Genomic DNA, 26033 nt, shown 5'->3' on the forward strand with positions numbered 1-26033 from the left:
AGAGTCCTTCTTAGGGGGGGGAAAAAAAAAATATGGGCACATAAAATACACTCTGGAAGTGCAACGATAAACGTTGTCTCGTGTTGGTATGATTATTCGACCGGAATATAAGGTGTTTAAATGACATTTTGGCGACGTACACCACAAACACCGCTTCAAGCACCGCGGACGGCGTGGATTAGACCGTGGATTCAAGTCGTTTTGCAGAGCTTCGTGAAAATGGCGGACAGGCGTCAGCTCCCTCAGAACATTGCCTCCTTTACAAGTTTAGGAGGCACTGCTCAGAATCGGCGAGTTGAGCGAGTCGTGGAAAATGATGACAGTAGCAGCAGCAGTTCGGAAGGACAGAGTGACAGTGGTTCTAACTCCAATTCGCTTAATGCGTTCGCTAATGACGGGGGCTTTCTCGAAAGGTTCAAGCAAATGCAGGAAGCTTGTAAGCAGCAAGCCGCTTCACAAGAAGCACAGTTCGCTGTCCCGCAGTCCGACAGTGCCGATACCACTTCGGCGAACAGTGAGAAAAGCGAGCCCACCGAAGCGGACGTAGCTGCTACGGCCAAGAAACGGACACTCCCATTCGTAAGATGGTGCACTCGCGACCGAGTGCATTTTCTCACCGTCGTCAGAAATACGTGAATCGCCGATGCTATATTGCGTAATGTCTTAAGCAAAGCGCAAGACTGCGTATTTGGCTGTACACGTTGTTGAAGATGTGTTGCTTTCTTCTCGATGATTTAACACTAAGGAGTTCGTGCGAAACCAACAATTGTAACCTCACAAAGGACGTAAATCTAAAGTTGCTTCGTTCCGATGTGAGTCTTGACGCGCAACGTGCAGCCCGTTATGACTCTGAGGAGTCCCGATTGTGCCGTTGTGCAAATTTACGCAGTGCGCTTTTGAACTGCGTCGGAGACGTTCAAGGCATTGTTTTCTTTTTAATGTGCATGTAATCCACCACCGTAATAGCATTGGGCTAAGCAGTGGATAAGAAAAAAAACGCTGTGCGCTTACAGTGGAGAAATAGTACGGTTTGGATCTTAATTCGCATGTATCTAATGTCCTAGTACTTACTTCCTTTAGGTGGGTAAAAGAAGGGGTGGAAAAGTTCTAAAGACGGGAGTTGTCCACAAGCCGAAGGTTGAAGATGAGGTAAGCCCTGGCTGAAGGTGAACTCTTGATTTCTCTGTGGCCCTTTATAATATGACAGTTTCATTTGCTGACTCATTCAAGTGCACTGTCAGTGCCCTAAAAGGAAAAGTGGTACCTTGTGTGTACAAAAAAGCAGAACTGCTGTCCAACTGAACGCTCCTCACTAGTTCATGCTTGCTGCAAGTATACAGTGATGTTGCCTAAAATCCGAGTGCGAAGTTTTTACACCTACCTATGCTCTCTTCCTCAAATTTCACAGATTGCATTTTATGGGCCTGATTGTACAGTGTAGCACATGCCACTATTACTCAGCTAAATCTTAATAAAAAAAAGTAAAAGGCAATTTCTTTTGTGAGGAAGCTGGCTGCTGCCAAAATGCCATTAGTGTAAACTTGTTTTGCCACCTGCCATTAACTGAAAAAAGCAAGTAACTTGCAGCAACCCATTTAGAACTGCTGCTTCGTGCACCTGCTGGCAAATTGTAACACAAGTTTACGCTAATACCATTTTAGCAGCAGCTAGCTTCCTTGAGATGTTATCTTTAAGGTGACTGAAGACCATAGAGTCATCTTTTCACAGAAATTTTGCAAGCACAGAGGGTTAGTAAACACAAAATCTTTTTTAGAGGCTTTAAGTGCGAAATACATGTCCCAGTGGGTGATGTTCAGTAATATTAGTGTTGTACACAATAGGTAAACACATGTGAGTTTGCGTGTTCATTTTTTGGACATTGATTCTTTGCCGGCACTTCCATAGAGAGAGTGTGGGAGTAACACACCATGCTGTGCGTCAACATCAGCATTTTGAGCCGAAAGCCACACCCGAACGAGACATTTTGTCTGGGCTGAGCCTGTACCATGTACTTGAGCCAAAAAAAGTGTAGGTTGTCAGTTCAGAACACCGTGGTTCAAGGCATAAGTGATAGCTCTTTTTGCAGTCTTCATGGAAAGAGATTCAAATGGAGACTCGTCGAAGTGATACTGGTGTATTGCTGCTATTGCGCAGACAACCAGGTTCCTGAACACACGAAGGAGGTCACTAATGCACACACTTTACCTCTCATAGAGTAAACTTGTCTTGCCTTTATGTAGCTTATCAGTTTGCTGTCTCGGTTTAGACAAAGCAATCTACTTTTTCACCAATCTTAACATAATCAAATGTTGCACAGTTGCGGTATAGCCTTTAACTCAACAAGCAATGACTCCAAACTGGATGTACCCATGCACTTCTTTTATTCACCCCTATGAATTTCTGCCATCTTACTTGTTCTCAGCATAATTAGGAACATAGACACTGGAAAGTGAGAGCTCGGGATGGATGCATCAAAGAGTTGCACTTGCTTGCCATGTGACATACGGCTCATAATTAAGAGGGCACTGTTCATGAGCATGTCTGCTACAATTTCTTTCACAAAGTTTCACTGATATTTGTGTAAAAAACATTGATCACTGTTTCCATTCTGCCAATGGGCGGTCCTTCCCCCTCCTAAAACAACTTGCAAATATTTCATGGGCTCGGCAGCACATAATTCAAAATGAAATGGAACTTAAATAGGTAATTACTGAATACAGATTCTGGTGAACTTACGAGTTCTATCAGTGCTGCCTTGTGTGTTTCGGCAGGGCACATTTAAGTTCAAGATAATGTTTACTGACCTGGATGGGTTCAGGAAAAGCATTATAGAATTTTATTTCTTCGAAGCAGAACTTAACTTCATTGAAATAGAGCACATCAAATGAAACTATATTTTTTTCATTTCGACACCCTGGTCAACAACTACAGATGCCTTGAACTGAATGCAGTTCCACAATGCTGCTAATGTGCCATTCGGCATAACTACAGTAACAATAAGAAAGAAACAATCATGATCAAAATAAAAGGCACCATTTGCACCATATGCACCATTTTTGCAGCAATATCCTGCACTTGTGTATCTGTTAGCTCTCTCTTAGTTTTTCTGCAGCAGCTGCAGGAGTTGTTTTTTTTTTTGTAGTTTTTCTCTCAATTAATTTATAATATCCTCCAGAGTGCTTGATTTTGTCTTGCGGGGGTGTCTCACAACAGATAACAAAGGGGGGAAAAGTAGAATGAAAATTATTCTTTGAAAATGCAGGGTCGTTTGCGAAGTGTTTTGTCCAAATTTTATACTGTCAAAAGGAGTGAAAGGAGGCACAGATATCGGCACTTAGATGGTGAGGAATCACCAACAACCACTTGCGACCATCAGATAGATAGTTGTGGTGGTACAGGAGCCCGTTGCGAATTGTGAAATGTCGAGCTGTGCGTCGCAGTGGACGAGTGGTGGTATGTGGTGATGGCTTAGATAGGAACTCCAATATAGAGACTATCCAAGGGTCCTGGCGCTGCTCAGAAGGCATGTCAGCGTGTGTAAGGGACGCAGAATCGTAGCTGGAAACAGACACATTTCCACAGGTCTTTTTTAAGCCTAGGCAAAGGCGAGCATAGCAAATCAGAAGCATGCTAAATTACCTATGTGGAGAAAGCTGACAAAGTTTCCACGTATGAAAGTTTTTGAAATAACACATCTGTGCAGTAACGGTATAGTTATTGCGGCTATTGTGCTGTCGATAGTATCCACATGTGAAGAGTTGCGATGCAAAAGTTCTCCCTCATGCAATCTGCTACTACAGTATGTACCTTTGAATGAAACCTACGCACAGACTTCAGTGGCACATGGAAAATAAAGTGCAATTTACACATGCACTAAGAAGACAACTCGGTCGTTGCACTGGCAACTAAGTATAAATATGAGGAAACACTTTAGCCGTGCAAGCATTATTGCAAGGCATTCACCATTCGGTAACACACAAAATAGGTTTTGAGCTTATTTACTCCAGACACCATGACTGTATTATGTCTGTAGCTAGAAACAGCGAAATATTGATTTTATAGATAGCATTTTTGGTAATGTTTGCTCAGCCTCCTCGTGATGTTTTTTAGTAGAGTGGAGTGAATGCATGTCAACTGCTTGTCAAAGGAGCCATGAAATTAAAGTTTAGAGCTGGAATTATCATGCATTGTATGCACGCTGCAGCAAGCTGGCAAAATTTGACAGCACTTCGTGCAGTAGAAAATTTGTATTTGAAATTTTTCGTGTAGTAGTTTAATCCTGTGCATAGTGGCAACACCGAACAACGAAAAAAACTGAGACCCCTAGAGATCACTCCATCCGGTGAGAGCTGATCATGAGGGCCGTGCTTTCCTGCCCTGAAAAACACATGAAGCGATTGCAAGAACTGGAAAAATGTCATCATTTTCTATATTCACGTCTTCCTCAGCTGTGTTTGCTGCTGCGACATGAGCGAAGGAATTGCAGGCACAATTCAGCCGCAGTGCCCTTGCTGTGCCACTGGGTCTCACACTGTTCCACAGTGGTGCCACCTAATTTCAGGACTTCACACTGTCCATGCCAAAACTACAGTAGCTGTAGGTGGGAGGAGGTTTAGAGAGTGATTTCAAATTGAGGTCAAGTTAAAATGGGCCCTTAACGCACAGTTTTTTGTCTGGACAACCTTATTAGGCTCTCTGTCTTCAGATACAGTGATAAACTGAGAATAGTAGGATCACCATGTTATAGCTTTAAATAAATTTTAACTGCCTGTGCGTTGGTTGTATTGCCCTCTTTATGTGCTATAAGTCTAGTTATTGCTTCATTTTATTATGTGAATGTTAGTTTATTAAGAAATGCTACTTTGAAAAAAGTGACAAAACATTTTTTGCGTTCCTGCTACTCTTAAATCTTGCAACTCCAGTCATGGCTGCTAGGTCACACGAGGTATGTTATACGCATGCCACACGGGCACAAGAAATGACGTTTAACATTGAGTTCCTGAATGACATTTCTTTTGGCCGAGCTGCCACACGTCTAAATTTAATGGCACTGGACCTGATGTCAATAACTGTCACTTTTGAAATGAGCAATTTTAGGGTAATAATAAAATATAAACACACATTTCAACAACTCTACTCTGCGATCATGAAAAGTGAAATGTAGAAGTAAGCACATTATGGTGCTGTTAGCTTGAGTTTGTTCCTGTCTTTTACAACATTGCAACCGACCTTAGCAACTTCGGCCATTGCATGTTGAATCCGAAGCCTAAAATCCGACATGGTGCCTGTCATGTCGAAGCCGTTACAATTCTGAAGTGAATTTTGCTATAGTGCAACTGTGAAATAACACGTTATGTGTTAAAAGTCATTTATAAATTATTTTTGACGCGATAGACACTATTTAAAATATTTTATGTGTACTGCACTGAGCAAGCTTTGGCGCCAAGAGTACACATTTCTTAGTCGAATTAGTTCTAGCGAAGGCATTAGGTGACGAATGGCATAAAGGCGAATGCCATTTGATTTTCCCGTGTGGCACCTTGCAAATAGCATTAAATGTTAAGGCACTAGAAAGTTAATGCCATTTCTGTGCCCGTGTGGCACAGATATTAGCCAGCCTCAGCATTTCCTTTGTTGTTTTGTATTCTCTTGGAGTAAGAAAACCAAAGAAGTGGCATGCAAATGAAAGGAGCATGGGAAACCAATGCACTGCAAAAGTAGAGATTTGTATTAGGGTCATACTCGGGGCTATTATTGTGTGCAGTGTTTTCATTGCAAGGGATGCTGCAACAAACTGAGTTGAAGTTGCACTATAATTACGCTTCTTAAGAGCAAATATCACTGATGCAAGTGCAAGTTTTGCTTCCTTTTAGTGGGTGGCTTTATATATATTAATGCCTGCTTGCTCTGGCTTATGTGAGGCAGCGGCTTAGTGAGCAATTTCATTTATTACTGAAATGTGCACTTCCTCAACTACAGTGTTTAGGGAGGTTTCCAAGGTTATGGTGTGGAGCTCGGCTGGTCACAGTGCCGATAAACTATAAAATGTAACTACTTTTGTACATTGTTGCCTTTCACCTGTTGAAAAGGGGCCTGATGGCAAAACAGGGCAATGGCGTTTATGTGTGCTTCACAGAAATTGTTTTACAGTGAAAGCTGTTATGAGATCATTTCACCAGCTGGTTTTGGCGCCGTAGTTGTCCGCCGCCGCCGCCGGTGTCCATAACCAGTATCGCTCGAAATAAGAAAAAAAACGAAATAAGAAAAAAATTCCAGGATGGAACGAGGTTCGAACCCGGGCCCTCAGCGTGGGAGCCCAGTATTCAACCTCTGAGCCATGCCGGTGCTTGAAACTGCTTCGCAGAAAGGTCCTATACAGGCTTCATGTCGGGAAGGAACCACATTATCATATGCAATATAGCGTGGTAGAAGAGTAAAATAAGCACCAAGCGTCGCACAACGCGAATTCTGCAACCAGGCGCCACACAATGCACATTGCGCAACAAGTAGGTTGTTGAATGCTTCCAACCCATTACAAAGGGCTCTGCCATAATTCTTCGTCGTCATCAGGCACAGCATCGACAAAGTGCGCATAATGCCTTACATGCGTTTAGCAGGTACCACGGCTCTCCGTAGTATGACGAAAAATGGTACAGTGCCTGCTGCCCTACTTCTCAAAAATTACAATGATTTATAGCGTAGTGGGTTCCTCGCAAGTGCACTTGTATTGGTTGCCAAGGAAGCCCATAAGCGCATGATCCATTTCCTCGGGGTCTCAGTAAAATTACAATGATTTAGAGCGTAGTGGGTTCCTCGCAAGTGCACTTGTATTGGTTGCCAAGGAAGCCCGTAAGCGCATGATCCATTTCCTCGGGGTCTCAGTGAAGTTCTTCGCCCCCCCCCCCCCCCCCACCCTGTCTTTCTCCCACGTCAACGTATGTTATACAGCATGACGGGAGAGGGAAATAGCGACCGGGCGTCACCCAATGCAAATTACATAACTGGTGGGCCGCTTAAAGCTTCCAACCCATTACAAAGGCTGAGCCGTAATTCTTCGTCATCAGTCGTCGCGTCAACAAAGTGCACATAATGCCTTACAGACGTGTAGCTGGTGCCTCGTTTCTATGTAGAATGACGAATAATGGCTAAGTAGGTGCTTCCCAACTTCACAAAAATTGTGATTTATGGCGTAGTGGGTACCTTTCTAGTGTACTTGTATTGTAGGCCCAAGAGAACTTACAACGGGCTCTAGAAACGCCGCTCTTTCAGCTTTCGCTGTGACTGTGCTGCGATTTCAGCGCAGGCCTGGCGTTTTTGCGAATGGATTCATTTTCCTAAGGAAAACCTACTCATGATGTCAGCATAACTGCTTTAGACCTTTTTCTAACGAGTGAAAGGCAGAAACGCACATTAGTTGTGTTCATTTGTTGCTCACCTGCAGCACAATGGCAACCAAACAGTGGCTACAGAAAGTTCTCATAATTATGACTACCTTAGCTGTAGATACAGTGCTGTCAGCAAAATTGCTAATACAGTTCTCTTAGTATACTACAACTAGTGTAATTAAAGGTGTGCACTGTTCTAGAAAAACAAACATGTCATACCAGCATACCTTACAAACTCTTGGGAGCCATTGCAAAGCAGAAGCCATAGTGACCTGGACACTTACTATGCACACACTCAGCAGCTGCTATTTGGGTAACACAGAGCTTCTGTAAATATCTATTGCTTACAAATATTGCTTTCCATTGTTATAGAATAATAGTGAGATGCATCATAAAGCCAGTTTTGAAGAGCCTCTAAACATTAGAGAAGTCCTTACTATGTTACTCAGCATGTCATAATCTTTGTACATTTAACAAAAAGATGCTGAATCATTAGCATATGTGTAAAAAACAAAATATTCAGTTTGCACAGCATATGGTGACGCCCACTCGAACTGCTGCTCTAATTGAGTAATAGTGGTAGTTGGTGCTAGGCTTTCACAATGTTTACACTCTGTGCTTGGGCCTATTTTGCTTTGAATGAATAGCATAAACAGTTGTAGCAGTACTGGATGGTAGTGGTGCATGCAATTAACTTTGTTTTGTGCTCCACTCCACCATCGGCATTTCATATTCGTAGTCACACCTAGTGCTGAAATCACATTTAATAAGAAAATCTGGCACCATTGCAAATTGTGCAGCTGTAAGTACAGCGCCCAATAAATTTTTCCATCAAACGTAACTACTGTGATAGCTTGGTTGTAAATGAGCCAGCAGATCAACTCAAAGTGCCCCTTACATCGGTCACCTTGAGTGACTCAGCGTTTGTTAAACTTGTGGTGATGCTGGCTTTAACACTGGCTAGCCAAAGAAATGCTGCCATGGATTAGTCTCTGCCAAGACTCAAGGGATCGCTTCCCAAGGTTAAAAAATGGTAGACTATAAGGTGGGAGCCATCTGGTTTGCAGGAGGAGCTTCCTAAGGACGCCTGGTCAAGGTACTTGGCCGAAGTGCGCAAATACCGAGAACGCTCGTGTGATGACGAAGAAAAGACCCGGCCGCTTGTCAAGTGAACGGATCGAGTAATGGAGTGGGACATTGCAACGCCCATGGATCCACTTGCCCACAAATGCTGCATTTTGACTCTGCAGACATTCTTAATGGCTTCCATCGGGACTGCCTGCTGTTGGGCTAATGGATATGTGTGTAAAGTTGACAGGCCTGCTGTGTAGCCTCTTGCTATTGCAGTGTAGCGGTGTCCCGTGGTATTAGGGCGGAAAAAAAAAATTAATGGTGGACGTGCAGCGCAGCACCTATTTATAATGTACATATTTTGCTGTAATAAAATTTGTTTACAGGCAGGCAATGTCTGTTAGTGACACTGTAAGCTCAAGAAGTTTGCTTGCATAGGGAGAGTCAATATTCTCACTGCATTTTTTGATTAGGCGTGCCTGAACTGACAACACTGAGCTGAAGGAAGCAATAGAAATTGTGTAGCCAATATGCTAGTGCAAGTTAGAAACTGTGGAACAATTTTATGATGGAGCAGCTTGCAGTGCAGAGGAGTTTGCCAAAGTTGAGCACCATCTGTTCCGACTCGGTGTGTGCAGCCAGGTGGCCTCCACTTACGGCAGTTGAGTAACTAGCCTTGGTAAATATTCTTCTTTATTAATTCTGAGAGGGTGCATGTTGGCCTTACAAAAAGCTACTGGCAGTGTCCCATTTTAATGAGAACTGAGCTGTTGTATTTGAGAAACAGAATTTCATTCAACATTTATAGTTGGACATCCTGGAAAATGAAGGTGTATGTAGGGAATGTAGCATGAGTTTTCTTCTGTTGCAATTTCCTGTGCGCCTTTTTCCTGTTTTCCTCTCCTTTCCAAGTGCTGATCATGTTGCACTGCAACCAATGACAGAAAGTTACGTGCTGTCTGAGGCTTTGGATTTTGTAATAGTGTATAGGGAACTCATGTTTAACTCTCTTTGTGCGAGACGTGAACTGGGTCTATCTGCTTTTTCTTGCTAAAAATGGCAAGGGACGTGCTGAACTCGTTCGCAATGCTTTTCACTTTCTTGCAGTGTTTAATTCATCATTAATGGTACTTTGTTTTTGTAATTTTCTTGTCTAGTACCTTCCTGCTGAGCTTCATTTTTGTGATAAATGGTTGACATCTTATATGAACATTTGAAATATTTCGTTCATTGTTTTTCGTAGATATTTTTGGTGTAAAGGAAAACAAATTAGCCAGTGACAAGAATTTTGGATAGTGTTGCGGCACGGACGGGAGTTAAAGAAAAATGCGACTTTGCACGTGCTTAGATAAATATGTAATGTTTCTGCCTTGCCTGAAGAACATGTCAGAGTTAATTTTGTGGTTCATGTGATTATGTGAGTAACACTTTGGGTGTTGTTTTCTCTTCTTGTGGTTCAAGTTTGGTAAAGCTGCTATATTATTGCGCTGGCTTTGTCGAACTTTCCATTTTACTTTTTTTAAATACTGGCAGTTAAGCTATCCAGACTTTTGAACCAGTTTAGTGGAAGAGAGGTTAGACATGGTCTGTGGATCAAGTTGCTAGGTTCAAGCTAAGCCAGGCCTGTAGCCAGGAATTTTTTTCCGGGAGGGGGGGGGGTGGCATAGGTCTGCATCTGTACAAATGCACCTCCCATTATTAAATGAAATTACTGTTTAGACACTGAGCTGGCAAAGTATGCCGATTCCATTCTAAACATTCAACCGACCAGCACCTGTTTACCTGCAATTACAGGTGCCCTTTGCAACATAGCCCAGTAATTTAATGAGGCAATGCTCTCATTGTGCTTTTTTTTTTTTTTTTTTTGTTGGACTGCACACATTTAGCAGGTGCAGGTGAAAGTTTAGCTTGGCAATGGTGATTATACTGGGGAAAACATGACATGGCCTCCCAATATTAGCATATTTGGGTGGTTTAAGTGCGTCCGTTTTGAAAGCATGGAAAAAGTAGGCTTTATGTTTCCAGCTCAACATCGCAAGTTCAGTCTGATCACACTTTGAATATGCGATGGATGGCAAGACGAGTGTTTTCAGCAGTACCACTAAGGATCCTGCATACCATTCTCTCCTTTCCTAGTTAGATTCGTTTGGTGGTTAGAGCATGCTGGAACAGCCACCGTACTAAAAAGTCTGCAAACCTTAGTTTTAGTGATGCCTGTTTTTAATGATGCTGACACTGCAAGAAATGTGGTGAAAATTAGCACCATAAATTGATTAGGCAATTAAAAAGGCAGTAGTCAAAGCTGAGGAAATTAAGACTTCAAAGCAGTGCACATGTAATTTTTTACATTCGTTAAGTTTAGTGACTCAAGTTAGTGGCACTGGTACCGATTGACAGGACTAGTTTGATGTGTACAGATTGTACATGTGACTGACATTTACTGAAAATTTAAAATTGAATGCATTAAACATCTGGTATGAGTAAACGTTTCAGGGCTTCTAGTGTGACGAATGCAACTTTTGAAAAATAGCACTTGCTGTGTGTGCATGTGGTGTACAAATGAGTGCTATGTCTATGGCATCCTTGTTATCATTACACTTGTATGTCTCGAGACACAGAGTCTGCATGTACAGGATCAATAAAAGCTCTACTTATGAGGTGCCCACTGAAAAACCTTTATACCTTGCTGCGGTCACAACTGCTTGCTGCTGGTGCATTAGTGGCGATATTGAGTGAAGGGCACAGACTGGGTTCTGCGACAGTGCCTTCTGGGCTGCCATTTTCAGTGTGTTTTGTCTAGCACTGTGAAGGCATTAAGAAAGAAGCCATATTGACAACTGCATTTTTATTTTACTATCTTTGTACACAGCAACTGTCGCATATGTACAAATAAATATTTCACACTATAACTATATATATTCACAACATTTCCCATATTAAAGCGTAGGTGTGCTACGAATGAAGTTAAGGTGCACACGCTTTCTGGCACATTCTTGGAACTGTTGGTCACCTTTTTTTTTTTTCAGAGGTAATTCAGGAGAAATACAAAGCTAACCACAGAAGCGGGACAAAGAAAAACACGAGGGTCCACACTGCCTACTGAGATGGGCGCTAAAGGCAATAAGACTAGAATGCACAGGAAATTGCCCATTACGATAAGGCTGCTTAATGTGTTGCTTTACGGCACCCGACAGGGGCAATGGATACTGCTATAGACTTAACAGAGAGACGTTGCAATAGGGTCATTTTTGTGGCAATGTTGGAAACTGTGCAGACTGTACTGCACAAGACAAATAACAGTAGTGACTTGGTTAAATGAGAACATCCACACTCTGGTGAAACAAGTACACAATCCTGGCAGTTTCATCTCTTGACGAGCATCCGATGCGACGGACTACGCTGCGAGAAGTTCACAATGATGCAGCTGGGTTCGCAGCACACTGGAGAGTGGTGGATAAAGACGAGCTGCAGAACAAAGAAAAAACATGTTATTGAGAAAACATAAGAATATAGTAGTACCACTGCTGCAGGAATAAAAGAGTAAGTAAAGCTTCATCTGAGTGAAATCATCAGTCTCGTCAAATCCCCATGGACATTGGGTAAACACGATACAAAAATGTGTTTCAGGTAAATGAACCTGTGAGAACTTTTCAGATTTACTATTTTAAAACAAGGCAGCAGTGGTGTGGAGTCACCCACTTAAATTTATAAATATGCCTGTCAGTAATACTCCTCGGTAACATTCCGACTTTGGTACAAATTATGACTATGCTTCAAACCACAGTTGCACAACAGTTATAAGCAGTTTTCAGTGTCAGTGGTTCAACTGTAGTTGCACCGCATGTGCCTGCTGAAGCAAGAGTAAAAACTGTTCTTGCCTTTGGGGTGGAATGTACTGAAGATGTGCCACACTAGGCCTTGATAGAGTCGCCCATGCTGATTTTGGCAGACTGCAATGACAGAAAGATAATTATGTTACCACAAGTTAAAACACTTCCAAGAAAGCGTGCTTGCTAAGGGCTCCGAAATAGACAAAAGAGAGCAGCATGTCTTCATCCGCTGTGCAAGTTTTTGTACCACAGTGGTGGATTCAAGCAAATGAACGAGCATTGAGAAGATGTCACCCTTTCTGTTTATACCAGTACTTGCATCATTTGGTGTCACAGCTGGACCAGTAGCCAGAATATTAACTGGCTGTAAAGAAATACTTTAATAATAATATTATAAACTGTAGGGGTTTACACACCAAAACCACAATATGATTATGAGGCATGCTGTAGTGGAGGGCTTTGGAAATCCATACCACTTGGGGTTCTTTGCCGTGCACTTAAATTCAAGTATGTGGGCCTCTAGCATTTCGCCTCCATCAAAATGCAACCACCATGACCGGGATCGAACTCGTCTTTTGGGTCAGCAGTTGAGCATCATGTAACCACTGTGCCACTATGGCAGCCAATTACTTTAAATGGCAGCGTACCAATGCCAATACTTGAAATGGAACCTGACATACCTAGGGTGTCATTTAATTAATATTAAAAAAATAACATTTTGTAAAACCAACAATGCAGAGAAGACCTTTACATTTATATTCAATCTATACTCGCAGTATAAAGACTACATTACAGTGGAGGATTATAATTTTTTTTAAATATGATAACATAGGCAGAATTTTAAACAATGTTCAATATCATAAATGAGATACTGCGGACTAAATGCACTGGTCAAAACTTGGGCTTTGATGCTGTACACATAAAATCAATAACGCACGATCACTTCAAAACAGTGAGGAAAATATCACTGGATAAAACATTCATCACCTTCAAAAGCAGCCTATTCCATTCAGAAAAGAAACATCTGAAGTGAAATGTGAACTTGCAGGAGCAAATGGCTAATGTGTTGCAATTGGTAATGTGGTTGCATTATGTAGTTTTACAGAGTTGCAAAAAGCATCTCCATTACAGGCCAAACTGACTATCAATCCTAACCTGAGGCATGCAGTGCTATAGTAGTACTATCGTGAGCACTATGACAGGGAACACGCAAGTGCGCGGCAAACAGCCTCAAACCCAACAAAAGCCAATTTGCGGCGGCCACTGTCAGAAGCAAAATGGAAAGAGCACTGCTACCTGCTAAATGTCGGCATGCTTGCCTTTCTATGGCTGATAAAAAATTGCAGCAGATTGCGTATCATGGGCCATTCGCTAGTATAAGGCGGGTATGCCAAGCAGAGCATGGCAGCGTGCTGTGTATAGCTCTGCAGAAAATACCGCCTTTCCATTCACTTGTGCGTGTGCATGTAACACATAACATCTGTATATAAAGTCAAGATACAGCAAAATATGATTTTAACAGATGGTACTGCTCTTTGCTGCAAGTGAGTGCTACATCAGGTGCTACAATATCAAGTTATTATAAGAGTGATATATTTCGAGGATGGTAAAAACAGACGCGTGGTGGGAGTGACAACAGTTCACGGAAAAGCATCACCCTTTGCACTTGCCTATACTCAGCGCCACCCCTTTTTCTCCTCCATTTAAGAAGCAGGCTAGAGACGTTCAGACCAATTTCTCTGCTTTCACCCGAATCCTCCTCTCTTTGTCACCACAGATGAAGCAAGTTGTGGTAGAAAGGTGGACTAGCTTTGCTAATAAACCAGATAAACAATTATGCCAAGTGCGTCATTATGACACAAAGAAAAAGAAACGGCAGCCTCGTGGAATTTATTTGAAGACGAAGCAATCATAAGTGATGCGTCTTTTAGCTCCTTTCCTAGTAATATGATCCTGCATACTGACCACGAATAGCTAAAATTTTTCACTGTTAACTATTTTAGAAAACACAATGTAGACAATATTGTAAGCGTGTATGTATACAATACCTCCCTTTTTTTTTACCAGGAATACTTACAAGAACCCAGCAAATACACGACACAGAAGGATTTATAATTGTTAAAATAAATATGCAAATCATTGTGCATGTTTCAGCACAGTGGTGTTTTATATCTTGAGCAAACGGGGCCTGGCTTACCATGATGACAGCCACAATAAGGCCGAACAAGCCAATGGCGCTGGCAAAGATCTCCACAATAAGCAGCTTGACAAAGAGTGCCGGGTTTGCTGCATCAGCCAGTGCGGCGCCCGAGCCCACCACGCCCACAGACATCCCGCAGAAGAGATTGCTCAGGCCAACAACAAGGCCTGCTCCAAACATTATGTAGCCTGTAAAGATGAAAAAGCAGCAAGATAACGTCACACATCAATCGACTATCAGGTTTAAATGCTCAAAGACAGCACAGGGGTTCTAAAAATTTCTGCAACGGGGATGCAACGGGGTTTTTTTTTTAGATGGACGTTTCATGAGCAATACAGATCATGAGGAGTGAGGTGAGAGAAAAAGCTGCTTTTAGGCAGCTTGACAAAGCTCTCGCCCCGTGTATCTTCGACTTCGGTCGGCATTTGGCCACAGACATACTATTAATACAATACATCAATAGAGTATATGAAAATTATATATACAAGTCATTAAAATAAGGCGTTTGCACACTATTATCGAGGAAAGTAGTACAAAATATAAAAGAGAACAATACAGTGAAAAAATAGTACATGATCCTGCATGCATCCTTATACAGTAGACAAATTGTGATACTTTTATTCAGTTTATTTCAGAATAAAAGTAAGAAAGAAAAGTCACAAAAAAAGAGGACCAAAAATAGAATAAAGCATAGAATTAGTGTTATATGTAATATTGCTTAAGCTGGTCGAATGTGAAGTAATCTATATGTATGTCCTGCTCATAAAATTGATTTAACATTCTAGGAATGAGACAACGCAGTCTATCTTCACCATAGTTCGTTCTGCTGAGAGGCACATCCCAATATTCAAGATGCCTAGTGTTATAGCTATGCGCGTTTACTTTTCGTTTAGCCAGGGTGCGTAGACTATGAGTATCTTTCTTAATTTCATTTCACAGTGTCAAACTTAGTTTAAAATTATAGAGGTTGTGTAAACTAATTAAGCCGTACTTCTTAAGTAACAGTTCAGCTGAATGACTGGGAGCAGTGTTAGCAATTACTACGCTTATTATTTTGTATTGGATTCTTTTAAGTTTCAAAATGTTAGTAGAAATTGTGGTTCCCCAAACAAGAAAGCAGTATTCGATGTAGGACATAAATAAAGAGTTGTAGATCAAAAGTCTGGTCTTTATTGGCAATGAATCGCTATGACGGTAGAGCAGTCCTAATGCATAAGCCACTTTGTTAGTTACATGCTCAGTATGCGAGTCCCATGACATATGTTGATTAAATACTACACCAAGAGTTTTAAAATTGTTAACAACTTCAATGGGGCTCCCGTTTAGCAGGAGTGAATTGCACGGTACAAAATTCTTGGATTTTGCCCGAAATACAACAGCTCGCATTTTGGAAACATTTATAACTAGACCATTACACAACGGCCATTCTGCCAGCTTAAGCAAAACCTGATTAGCACGCTGGAATAAGCGGTCACTCTCATCGTCGGCCAATGAAGCGTCGTGTCATCGGCATAGATAATATATTTAACATTGGGGTCCACATTAACTATATCATTAATGTATATATTGAAAAGGTATGGTCCTAAAATGCTACCTTGCGACACTCCAGAGGAAGTGCTTTTAAATGAAGATACTGTGTTGTCGAGAGACACACACATTGTTCAATGTTTCCTGAATGCCTTATAAAGCCAACAGGTAGAACAGCCAACAAATGCATAGGAGAAGTAATTTGTAGCTGTAATTGAGGTGTACAAATGATAAAGGAAAATAAATGACTATGAAGAAACAACTTGCCAATGGCAAAAACGAGCCTCTCCATGGGCTCGTTTTCTACTTCATCTCATTGTGAGGGCCCCGACTACAGCATGGCCAGTCCTACTGCTGTTCTATATTCAGTAACTATTCAAAAAGTGTTTGATTTGATTTTATTCATTTCTGACACTGTTCGATTTGTATTTAAATTGGTCTCAAAGGTCACTAGAAGCATGTCCCCAGTTAAAACCCAATTCAAAGTTATGCACACCAGAATTTCTGTATATCGTCCACACATGATGCAGCGACGAGAAATGAAATGCATGACAAAATGCCTACAGAGCCACTGCAGTAGGTTCAGTAATAAATGCTGACGGGCATACCAGACATGTAGTTGAGCGCCTTCTGTTTGTAGTCGAGAGTGTCGTCATTGAATCTGTTGATTTGGCCTTGAAGAACAATGGCCATGATGATGCCATAGATGGCCACTGCCTCACAGAAGATGATGGAGACCAAGTTCTTGGTGCGAATGCGTGGGGCCTTCACACCCCCACCCACGATGCTCACACCTGTTGTGAAGATGCCACTGCACAAGAATAAATCTTTCCATCAATAACTCAGACAGACACTAAAATGAAGAACTCAGTTTATACCAATAAATTACTTGATGAAAGTGCTATAGTTATTGTATATGGTGTGAATGAAGGTAAAATTTTCATCCTTGAATTTCGCGCCAGAAACAACGCACCTAGTCAGTGTGACGTAGAGGCCTCAGTTACAGACAAGGGAGGGCTCAACATCCGCTCACTCCCCAGTCCACAAACCTTAGCAGCCCTAATTAGCGGCTGCATTTTGTTTTAGACATTTAGCATAATGCTGAAATGAACTTTGCATAAACCAACTTTCAAATTAGCGGCTGCATTTTGTTTTAGACATTTAGCATAATGCTGAAATGAACTTTGCATAAACCAACTTTCAAATTTTTATTATATCAATGACAGATTAATTTTGTTTATCTCGAGCACAGTCAGTCTGGCTTTACTCCCACTACACCCCTCGGCAACTGAGAAACGTGCACCTCTGGTGTGATGTGATGGATTACAGCCTTTGTTTTTTAAATTCCGGCCACGTTGGCTCAATAAAATTTCTGTACTTGCTATGTCTCTTGCTCCCTTAAAGGGCCAGTAAGCAACCCTGCAGTCCAAAATGTGTAATGAAGCGATAGCCATGCACTTGTACGATGTGAACTTGCTGCCGCAAGAAGTTTGCGAATAAAGTTGCAGGATAAAGAACAACCCGCTTCGGCTGGTTTCAGTTTCTCGCTCAGCCTTCCCATCCTCCTCAGCGACGAAGATGGGTAGGTGTAGCCCGTTGTCAAGACTAAGTCCACTTCAGCAATGCAACATGATGTCGGCGATCACGTCATCGGCACGCAGCCAACGACCGAGCAAGGCTTCCTCCACGTGTTGCTCGCGTCAAGTGCTGCTAGGGTCACCCAAGAGGTGCAGTAAAGAAGCGCGGTAAATGCACGGCCAAAACTGCATCACTGCAGAGCCAAGGTGCCGTTTCGTAGTGTAGAGGATCATTCAACGAAATCAGTGCTACATAAAGTTGCCCATGGGCAAGATTACGTCACTGCGTGTACGAGGAGGAATGGACAAGCACTGGAAAGGGATGCGGGAATTGTTTTTCAAAACAGAGCATCTGCACGGTGCGCAGCACTGTGATATCCATAGAACGCGATCGCCGCAGCTTTCTGCAGGAATTGGCGAGCTTGTTTGGGAGTTGTAAAACAAAGTCGGAGCCCGTTTACTGGCCCTTTAAAACACAATGTAATTCATTTTTTCCTCATAAAGAATTACGTAGGCCCTAGCAGACACTGTCAAAATCTATGACACCATGACAAATTGACACGGAAACCTCAAGGCAGTGTTGCTACCTGTATGTTTTTTGCTAGTTCTCTTGCATACAAAGCACCTTTTTGTGGCAAGAGTGTTGCTTTCGGTATTGTGAAAGATTAAGTTACTAATACCGTGTCTCCTTAAAAAGCTTTAAAAAAAAGAAAAAGTACAAGAACGGGCATTTTTCTTGGTTTCCCTCAGACAAGGTTATGTCTGCGCTACTAAATTATTTCAGGTGAGAAACTGACATTGGAATATGAAATAAAGATGTAAACGTGATTTACTGATCATGCATTGAGTGACACACTCCTACAGTGGCTGCATTCTGTTGTGTGATGCTTCCTTCAGTAAACACATTAGCCCATCATTGGTTCGAAGTGGCATATTCAGAAGTACCTAGTATTTCTTTCATTCTTTAAATCAAAACTCAGGTGTTATAGTACTTTCAATGACATCTTTTTCGTCTACCAAGGCTGTGATGCTGACACAAATGGTAAATGACGGGGCAATATAATCTGCAATGCCTACCTTGCTGCGCCAACAACTGATAGTGATATGGATAGACCAATCCCAAGGCAGCACCACATGTACGGCGATATTCCTTCCAAGAGCCTGAAAAGGAATGGGCAAGTGTTGAATGAAGAGACAGAGTACACAATGCCAGGCAGCGTGCAACTACAAGGGACAGCACACTTAATAATACTTAATAACTGCTGGGGTTTTACGTGTCAAAACCATGATATGATTGAGGCACGTCGTAGTGGGGGGGCTCGGGCTTAATGCATGACCACCTGCGGGTCTTGAATGAGCACCTAATTCTAAAAACACGGGTGTTTATGCATTTCGCATCCATGGAAACGCGGCCGCAGTGGCCGGGAATCGAGCCCGCCACCTCGAGCTTAGCAGCGCAACACTTTACGTGCAAAGTCGGCTCACTTAAAGCAAATCCAAGTAACGCCGAGTCGCAAATGAATGTCTTCTAGTTCGTTAATTGAAACTATTCACTAAACTTTCACAACACAGTACGCAGGCGAAAAGACGCTACATTCGGCTACCACATGCCGGCACAGCGGCACAGCGAACAGCTATCGGCAGACTGAGTCGAAATCAACATAATCGACCTTACAATAATAAATTCAAAGGCCAGTAGCAGATAAGCAGATGTACATACAAGTCATTGCCGATGTCATAAACGGGCCCTTCAGTTCGAAATTTGCTACAACTGCAGAGAGTACTGCAACACGCTCATCGATTATAATGTACATTCACACTTCGTTAACGCTCAAATTACGCTTACAGAAAGCTACTTACCATCCGAAGTCTAGCCTCGACCCTTTTCCCGAGAGAATGTAGTATAGAGCTGGAAAAAAAAAAAAAAAAAGATAAGGAGCGACATAAGCAAAGTAGAAGCTATATTATATGTGCGATTTGGCAACTGCTCGGCCGCAGAAGCACAGAAAAGGGCAGCTGACTACGCCAAGGTAGATTGCTCGACTAGGAACAATATTTTCAAAGAATTCTAGCGAACAACTAGCGCGTTAACAGAGCAAGTTCAGGAGGGTTTATGTATGTACGCAGGCTGAGAATCCGCCTTACCAACGCAAAGGATCACGAAGCTGGTTATGCTGTAAACAGTGTACTGAGTTTTCGCTAGCAAGCCCATGCTGTTTTACTAGATTCTCGCAGAACTTATATATTCCACAAAACAAAAGGTATATGGAGTCGAGAAGACGAAAAACAGCCGGCCTCAAACGTCGGTCAGCCCCACCATCAATCGAGTCTCATGACATTCGCCACCAGCAAAACGTGATGCGCACGGAAACGGAAGTAGCTGATCATGCGTTATTTTGGTACGTTGATCTACGAATACGTGCCCGAGGCATGTATTGCGAGTACAGTAAACATTTGTTCGTAATTATTAACAATAAAACGTTTACTAAAAGACGAAACGAAGAATAAATGTTCGCTGACCGCTGCTCGACTGCTTCGCCGGCCGAGCACATCCGCGCATCGTTTTGGGCGGCCATGATGCATTGTAGAAGCGAGTGTCCGGTACAAGTTGAAACACGGAGATCGTAGTACGTGTGCGTCACTGAAAGCCTGTAGCGAGAGCGTGGTGATAGTAAGTCGCAGTTGTCTCATCTGGAAGCGTCAGACCGCGAAAGTCTGCTCGTTGTATCGTCACCCTGCGCTAGCCCTCCTGCACGCAGCATGGTGAAGCGCAAGAACCGGGTGGTGCTGGAGTCCAGCAGCGGGGAAAGTGACAGCCCCGACGACTTGGACGGTGAGCTGCTGCTTCTCGCCAAGAAGAAAAGGTCCGAGTCGGAGAGCTCGCCACAGAAATCGCAAGCCGACGAGGGCTCCAAACCCGGTGGTGCGACCGCGTACAGCGACTCTGAGACGTCGGAGAGCGACGACGACTGGACCGTGGACGGCAAAGGTGGCGCCAAGGCGCGCAAAGGCAAGCTGTCGAAGAAAACGGCTCGGAAGAACCGCTCGTCGGGTAGTGAGGCGGAGAACAAAAGCGGCGCGTCGTCCTCATCGGAGCCCGAGGAGGGCGAAGTTTCGGACTCGGGCGGCGGTTCCTCGGCGCCGGCCGGCGGCAGCGGCAGCGAAGACGACGATGACGACGATCCCGAAGAAGAGGAATTCAACGATGGCTACGACGAGAACCTCATGGGCGACGAGGAAGATCAGGCGCGGTTGGCACAGATGACGGAGAAAGAACGCGAGCAGGAGCTCTTCAATCGCATCGAGAAGAGAGAAGTGCTCAAGACGCGGTTCGAGATCGAAAAGAAGCTCAGGCTGGCCAAGCGGAATGAGCAAAAGCGCAAGGCCAAGAAGGAGGAAGGCGGCTCCGCCAGCAGCAAGGGCGGCGACAGCGTGTCGGCCAGCTCTAGGTGCAAGGAGAGGCGCCGCATGGTAGAAGAACGAAAAGACAAGCTGGACAAAAAGGCGCAGGCCATCAAGGATCTAAAAGCTGAGCGCGAGAAGAAACGAAAGCTTCAGGAACAAATTCAGAAGGAGGAGGAAGAAAAGCGCAAGTCGCAGGAAGAAGAGGAGGCCCAAGCACAGACGACCAGAAAGCTCAAAGCCAGTGACATCTACTCGGACGACGACGACGACGATGCCTCGGACAGAGATGAGGATCAGGATGACCAGGCTGGAGGCGACACGTCAGAGCGCCGGCGTTCTTCTTCTTCTTCGTCCTCGTCATCTGACGACGAAGAGCCAAAACCACAAGTAGCTGCGACGAAAGAAGAGGTTAGCAAGATACGGCTGTCACGTCACAAACTGGAGCGCTGGGTGCACGCACCGTTTTTTGCAAAGACTGTAATTGGTTGCTTTGTTCGTATTGGCATTGGCTCAAACAACGGTCGTGCTGTGTACAGGGTGGCGCAAATTACAGATGTGGTTGAAACTGCAAAAGTGTATGCTCTGGGTCGTTGCCGCACCAACAAGGGCTTACGCCTGAAGCACGGTAAGCAGGAGAGGGTCTTCCGGCTTGAATTTGTCTCTAACCAGGACTTCTCAGAATCTGAGTTCTTGAAATGGAAGGAAGTGATGGCTCTCGAGGGGGCTTCATTCCCCACCACAGAAGAAGTCACACGAAAGGTGAAGGACATCCAAGACGCACTCAACTACCAGTACAAGGAGTCAGATGTGGAGACTATTGTGAGCGAGAAGCAGCGCTTCCAGCGTAATCCACACAACTATGCAGTGCGAAAGACTCAGCTCATGAAACAGAAGGAGATGGCAGAGCAGAAAGGAGACCATGAAGAAGCACAGAGGTTATCTGGAGAGTTGGAGCAGCTTGAGGAACGTGCCCGAGAGTTGGACAAGCAGCGTACAAGCACAATCAGTGCCATTAGCTACATTAACGAGCGAAACCGGCTGAAAAACATAGTTGAGATTGAACGTGCCATTCTGGAAGAAGCCAAGTTAAACAAGGAAAAGGCTGATGACCCTTTCACAAGACGAAAGTGTGCTCCTAGTCTCGTCACAAAAAGGGGGCCAGCAGAGGCTAAGGCAGCTGCACCAGCACCGGTGAAGAAGCCAGAGCAGCCGCTGGTTAATCCAGCTGCAGTTGAACCAACTCGTAAGCAACAAGATCAGCAACCTCATCGAAATGAAGAAGACATGTTCTCTGCACATGATTTTGACATAAAAATTGACCTGGACATTTCGGTCTCCACGGCACCTTCGGCTGTGGCAAGGCCATCAACAGGTGCGAGGCCAGCTGTTCCCAAACGTTCACTCAACCTGGAAGAATACAAAAAACTGCGGGGACTTATATGACCCTCTCTGCATTTGCGGCCTTTTGAATGGCTGGCAACTGTCTGTGCCGTCATTCATGTTACTATGCTGAGCAATCATCTTGATCGGCCTTGTGGTGGCCGTGTGCGTATTGCTTGGGCACTTGCACTCTTGTGTTGAGGAATTATTTGTGCCACTTGACTGCTGAAGAGCTAGTTTTTATGCTAATGCAAGCATAGTTTCGTTGGGGGGATTGTTGCTAGCGTCTGCGTGTAAAACGTGTTTTTACACTTATCTCCTGTGAAGTTTTATTCTTCATTGCTATTGTGGCAAATCTTTAAGCACATTGTGCATTTTTGCTTGTTGTATATGTACACTGCAGGCACTTAAAAGATAATTGGACAACAGACCACTGTTGCTTGATGCAGCATCCAATGCAAATATGTACAGTCAGGACAGTGTTGTGAAAAGCATGATATCCAGCGATACTGTAGTGGGACAATACGTTTGTGAAGAATCAGCCATCGTGTAGCAACCTTCATTTAATTAATGTACTAAAGCTTGTATAAATGATAGGCAGCAGGTGTGGTTTGCCACTTTACATGTAACCACCATCGGCACTGTACATATCCATTAAACTCTACGAAATGTGGCACCTTGCCAGAGCATGCCAGCATGGCACCTGGCCCTATACACTTAGTGTCTCGTTTTTTTTTTCATCTTTCATCAATGTTTAGATTAGACTAAACACTCAATGCTGCAATAAAGCAAAACGTGACTTATCCATTTGTTCTGTATACTCTAAATCATACAAATGTGGGCAAGCAACATTGGTTCAAACTAACAATTTGGCACTTTGTTAATTATATGCATATCAAGTGTTGCCTAGCCCATTGTATTCACTGCATCATAAAGGGCCCTGGCCCAGTTCAAGTGTTGCGAACAGGAAATTGCCGTTCATAGATGATGTGGCGGTAATCGTGTCTCCAAGGCACCTCTCTTGCGAAAACAGCCAGAAGACTTGGAGGACGCTTGAGCTTCGCCTTCAAGAGTAGAATGCGATAGCGTAATTGGGCCCCATGCACATCGCCTTCTCAATAGCTAGCCTAGCTTCAGTTCTCGATGCATGCCTCAACTGTGCCGTAAGGAAATGAACGACTCTGCGCGTAACATTGGCCGTTTCAAACTATCCTAAAATGCCTACGGCAAGTACAGTTGTTGAATGCCTACTACGGCATAATTCCTTTTGCGAATGACCAAAGGGGCCCCTATGCAACACGCGAACCTACACAGCTGCTCACTTTGTTAATGCTTTTGTAGCTGATGATGATTAAATATGTCAGCACTTTATAATCGGTGGGCCTTTAAAACACCCACTCATTGCACAATTCACATGTTTTGATGCCTGGCATGATTCTACGCTTCCGCCATGCAATATTACATGCGTTAGGGAGACTCCTACTACATGACATTCATATCGTGTTATTTTCTAAAGCAGTTTCAAGCAATATCGTGGCCCTGTGGCAGAACGCCTGCTTGCCATGCAGATGACCTCTGTTCGATTCTCACTCGAACCTGTCTTTTATTATTTATTCTATTTGCATCTTTATCGATTTTTCGGTCACGGACAAGATGATGGTTTTTCGCTCACAACCAACGATGCCGACACCGGAAGTTCTGCGAAACAAGCTCTTTAATGCTGTCGCGTTACAATTCAAAAGCGCTAGTCTTCCTGAAGAAGGCACTGTGATGTACGTCCAGCTCATATGCGTGATAGCCACAGTGTAGACAGCGCTGAGATTTTTGTGAAAGCTTGCGAAAATAGCTCTGTAAACGAGGTTATGCAGCAAGTAAACAAGGAATTGAAAAACTGCTTGCATCTCTGGATGTGTTGTTACACATGTTCAAGTGTGTGAGCATGACAGCACCATGATTCTATGTGGTATGGACACCGTACTAACGCAATATTAGTGTAGATTCGGTTATGTTTGCAGATGGGGGCCACGTTTGCAGTAACAGCCCGATGAGCTTACGTTCGTGAATGCATTACTGGCATACTCAAGCATTACAGATTTGCTGAGTATAGCTTACAAAGGTGTTCCAGAGTTAACAACTCTTTTCTTTCAAAAACATGTCTTTCCTGCAAATATACAGCATATTATCTGTTGGGCAGAGGCTGGCATCCGCTATGTGCAGTATCTGCAATTTTATATCTGGGTACAGGAGAGCACTGAACTGGGTTGGTGGATGCATAACGACGCGAAATAAACAGCACAAGACCAAGTACAAATGAAATACACTTTAGCATGCATTTATATAGAAAAGGCCAGTACAGAAAAAAGAAAGTGCCATTTCAGAATGGGCTACTGCTAATCATTGGCTATTGTACATTTTATAGCTGGCAGTGTGATGCAAAGATACAGAAGGCATACTGAAACACAAGTTATCTAGTTGATGAATTTCGAGCGCTTCACAAATGTGAGTTCGGTGCTTGGGGTATTGACCTATGATTGCACATTTATCGAGAAAAGGTTCACAGCCACATTTTTTCCAAGTGACTTGCAAATGAGCTTCTAGGTGAGGAGGCATGCTCAGCCAGGTGATCATTAATGCAACGGCCTGTTTTCCCAATGTAACAGAGGGCAGATGAAAATGGCATCTTGTAGACAATGGCTGTGAACTTAAAAATTGACAGTCCCTATAGCTAATGCAAAGGAGAGCACAGGCAACAGCCTACGCCTGGGGCTATTGCCTGACCTGCTGAGACGAATCCCAAATTCACCTCAGCTGACGGGCTGCAGTAGCGATATTTAGTCCCGCAGAGCTAACATTGCCATTTGAAAGGCCTTTCCCATATCTCATACATGGGTCATTTCTGAGGGAGATTTCGCACCAGGATTCGAGAAACATCGATACAGATCTCCAGAATGACTGAAATCTGGACACGAATTCTGAAGTCTTCTGTTTTCTGTTAGTCTCCCATCTTCTTTCCTCGTTCTCTTAGTAGGCAGGCGTGCCCCTCCAGGTGGCAATTGTCAGCCTGCTCTCTCCCTCTTTCCCCTGTGTGTTTGTGTATGCAAATCAAGTGAGAATAATAAAATTCTGAAGTACTGAAGTGTAGAATTTTTGTTCAGCAGTTATGTTTCAACACATGGTGACCGCAGTGGGTGCCTCAGGAAAAAAAAAGATGTTTGAGACCAATCACCCCTAGGTATCTTACTCGAACAAGGCGTTATTAATCGCAAGAAGCTAGAAAACAATGCAAGTGCCATTTAGCAATGCCACAAAATTTCAGTCACAATGTAAAAAAAAATATCGGATGTAGACAGTCATGTGCGGGCTGGGCCACCAGCGAAAGGTCGGCGGGCCAGCCCACTGACCTTCCTGGCTATGATACACTCATTAAGTTACTAACTTTTCGTGCCATCCGTGTTCATGTCGCCAATGCTGGACGCAGGATATTTTTACTCACAAGCCATTTAGGGCTTTCGAATTAATAATAGTTTGCACATGTTTCTTTTTGTGCGCATTTATTATACTGAGGTATCTAAACAAATCGTTGCTTTCATGATACAGTGAACTCTCACTTGCATGAATGTCTTCTTGATGAATATTTCAGAATAACGATCTTTCAGAA

At 43.3% G+C, this 26033-nt stretch overlaps 3 protein-coding genes across 3 annotated transcripts; 2 read left to right on the plus strand and 1 right to left on the minus strand.

The window, feature by feature from the left end:
• Positions 1-174: 174 nt before the first annotated feature.
• Positions 175-11119, plus strand: LOC119404650 (telomerase RNA component interacting RNase). The gene is made up of 3 exons (XM_037671232.2): positions 175-579; positions 1081-1149; positions 8453-11119. Exons 1-3 carry the CDS (start codon positions 220-222, stop codon positions 8555-8557), a joined length of 534 nt encoding a protein of 177 aa, XP_037527160.1. The 5' UTR covers positions 175-219; the 3' UTR covers positions 8558-11119.
• A 406-nt stretch (positions 11120-11525) lies between these two features.
• Positions 11526-19959, minus strand: LOC119404648 (V-type proton ATPase 21 kDa proteolipid subunit c''). The gene is made up of 7 exons (XM_037671231.2): positions 19736-19959; positions 19451-19499; positions 18668-18751; positions 16622-16824; positions 14484-14674; positions 12335-12406; positions 11526-11921 (listed from the first exon to the last, which is right to left on the minus strand). The coding sequence occupies exons 1-6, from the start codon at positions 19800-19802 to the stop codon at positions 12368-12370; spliced, it is 633 nt and encodes a 210-aa protein (XP_037527159.1). The 5' UTR covers positions 19803-19959; the 3' UTR covers positions 11526-11921; positions 12335-12367.
• A 171-nt stretch (positions 19960-20130) lies between these two features.
• LOC119404647 (RNA polymerase-associated protein RTF1 homolog) lies at positions 20131-23182 on the plus strand. Its single transcript, XM_037671230.2, has one exon. It carries the CDS (start codon positions 20351-20353, stop codon positions 22436-22438), a length of 2088 nt encoding a protein of 695 aa, XP_037527158.1. The 5' UTR covers positions 20131-20350; the 3' UTR covers positions 22439-23182.
• The last annotated feature ends 2851 nt before the right edge of the window (positions 23183-26033 follow it).

This window comes from Rhipicephalus sanguineus, chromosome 9 (genome assembly GCF_013339695.2).
Source record: "Rhipicephalus sanguineus isolate Rsan-2018 chromosome 9, BIME_Rsan_1.4, whole genome shotgun sequence".
Taxonomy (NCBI): Eukaryota; Metazoa; Arthropoda; class Arachnida; order Ixodida; family Ixodidae; genus Rhipicephalus; species Rhipicephalus sanguineus.

Coding starts and splice junctions, on each gene's coding strand:
- LOC119404650 (XM_037671232.2), top strand. CDS start 220: ATGGCGGACAGGCGTCAGCTCCCTCAGAACATTGCCTCCTTTACAAGT. Junction 580..1,080: donor AGAAACGGACACTCCCATTC/GTAAGATGGTGC, acceptor TACTTCCTTTAG/GTGGGTAAAAGAAGGGGTGG. Junction 1,150..8,452: donor AGCCGAAGGTTGAAGATGAG/GTAAGCCCTGGC, acceptor TCTGGTTTGCAG/GAGGAGCTTCCTAAGGACGC.
- LOC119404648 (XM_037671231.2), bottom strand. CDS start 19,802: ATGGGCTTGCTAGCGAAAACTCAGTACACTGTTTACAGCATAACCAGC. Junction 16,825..18,667: donor TCAGTTGTTGGCGCAGCAAG/GTAGGCATTGCA, acceptor ATTCTTGTGCAG/TGGCATCTTCACAACAGGTG. Junction 14,675..16,621: donor GGCGCTCAACTACATGTCTG/GTATGCCCGTCA, acceptor TCATCTTTACAG/GCTACATAATGTTTGGAGCA.
- LOC119404647 (XM_037671230.2), top strand. CDS start 20,351: ATGGTGAAGCGCAAGAACCGGGTGGTGCTGGAGTCCAGCAGCGGGGAA.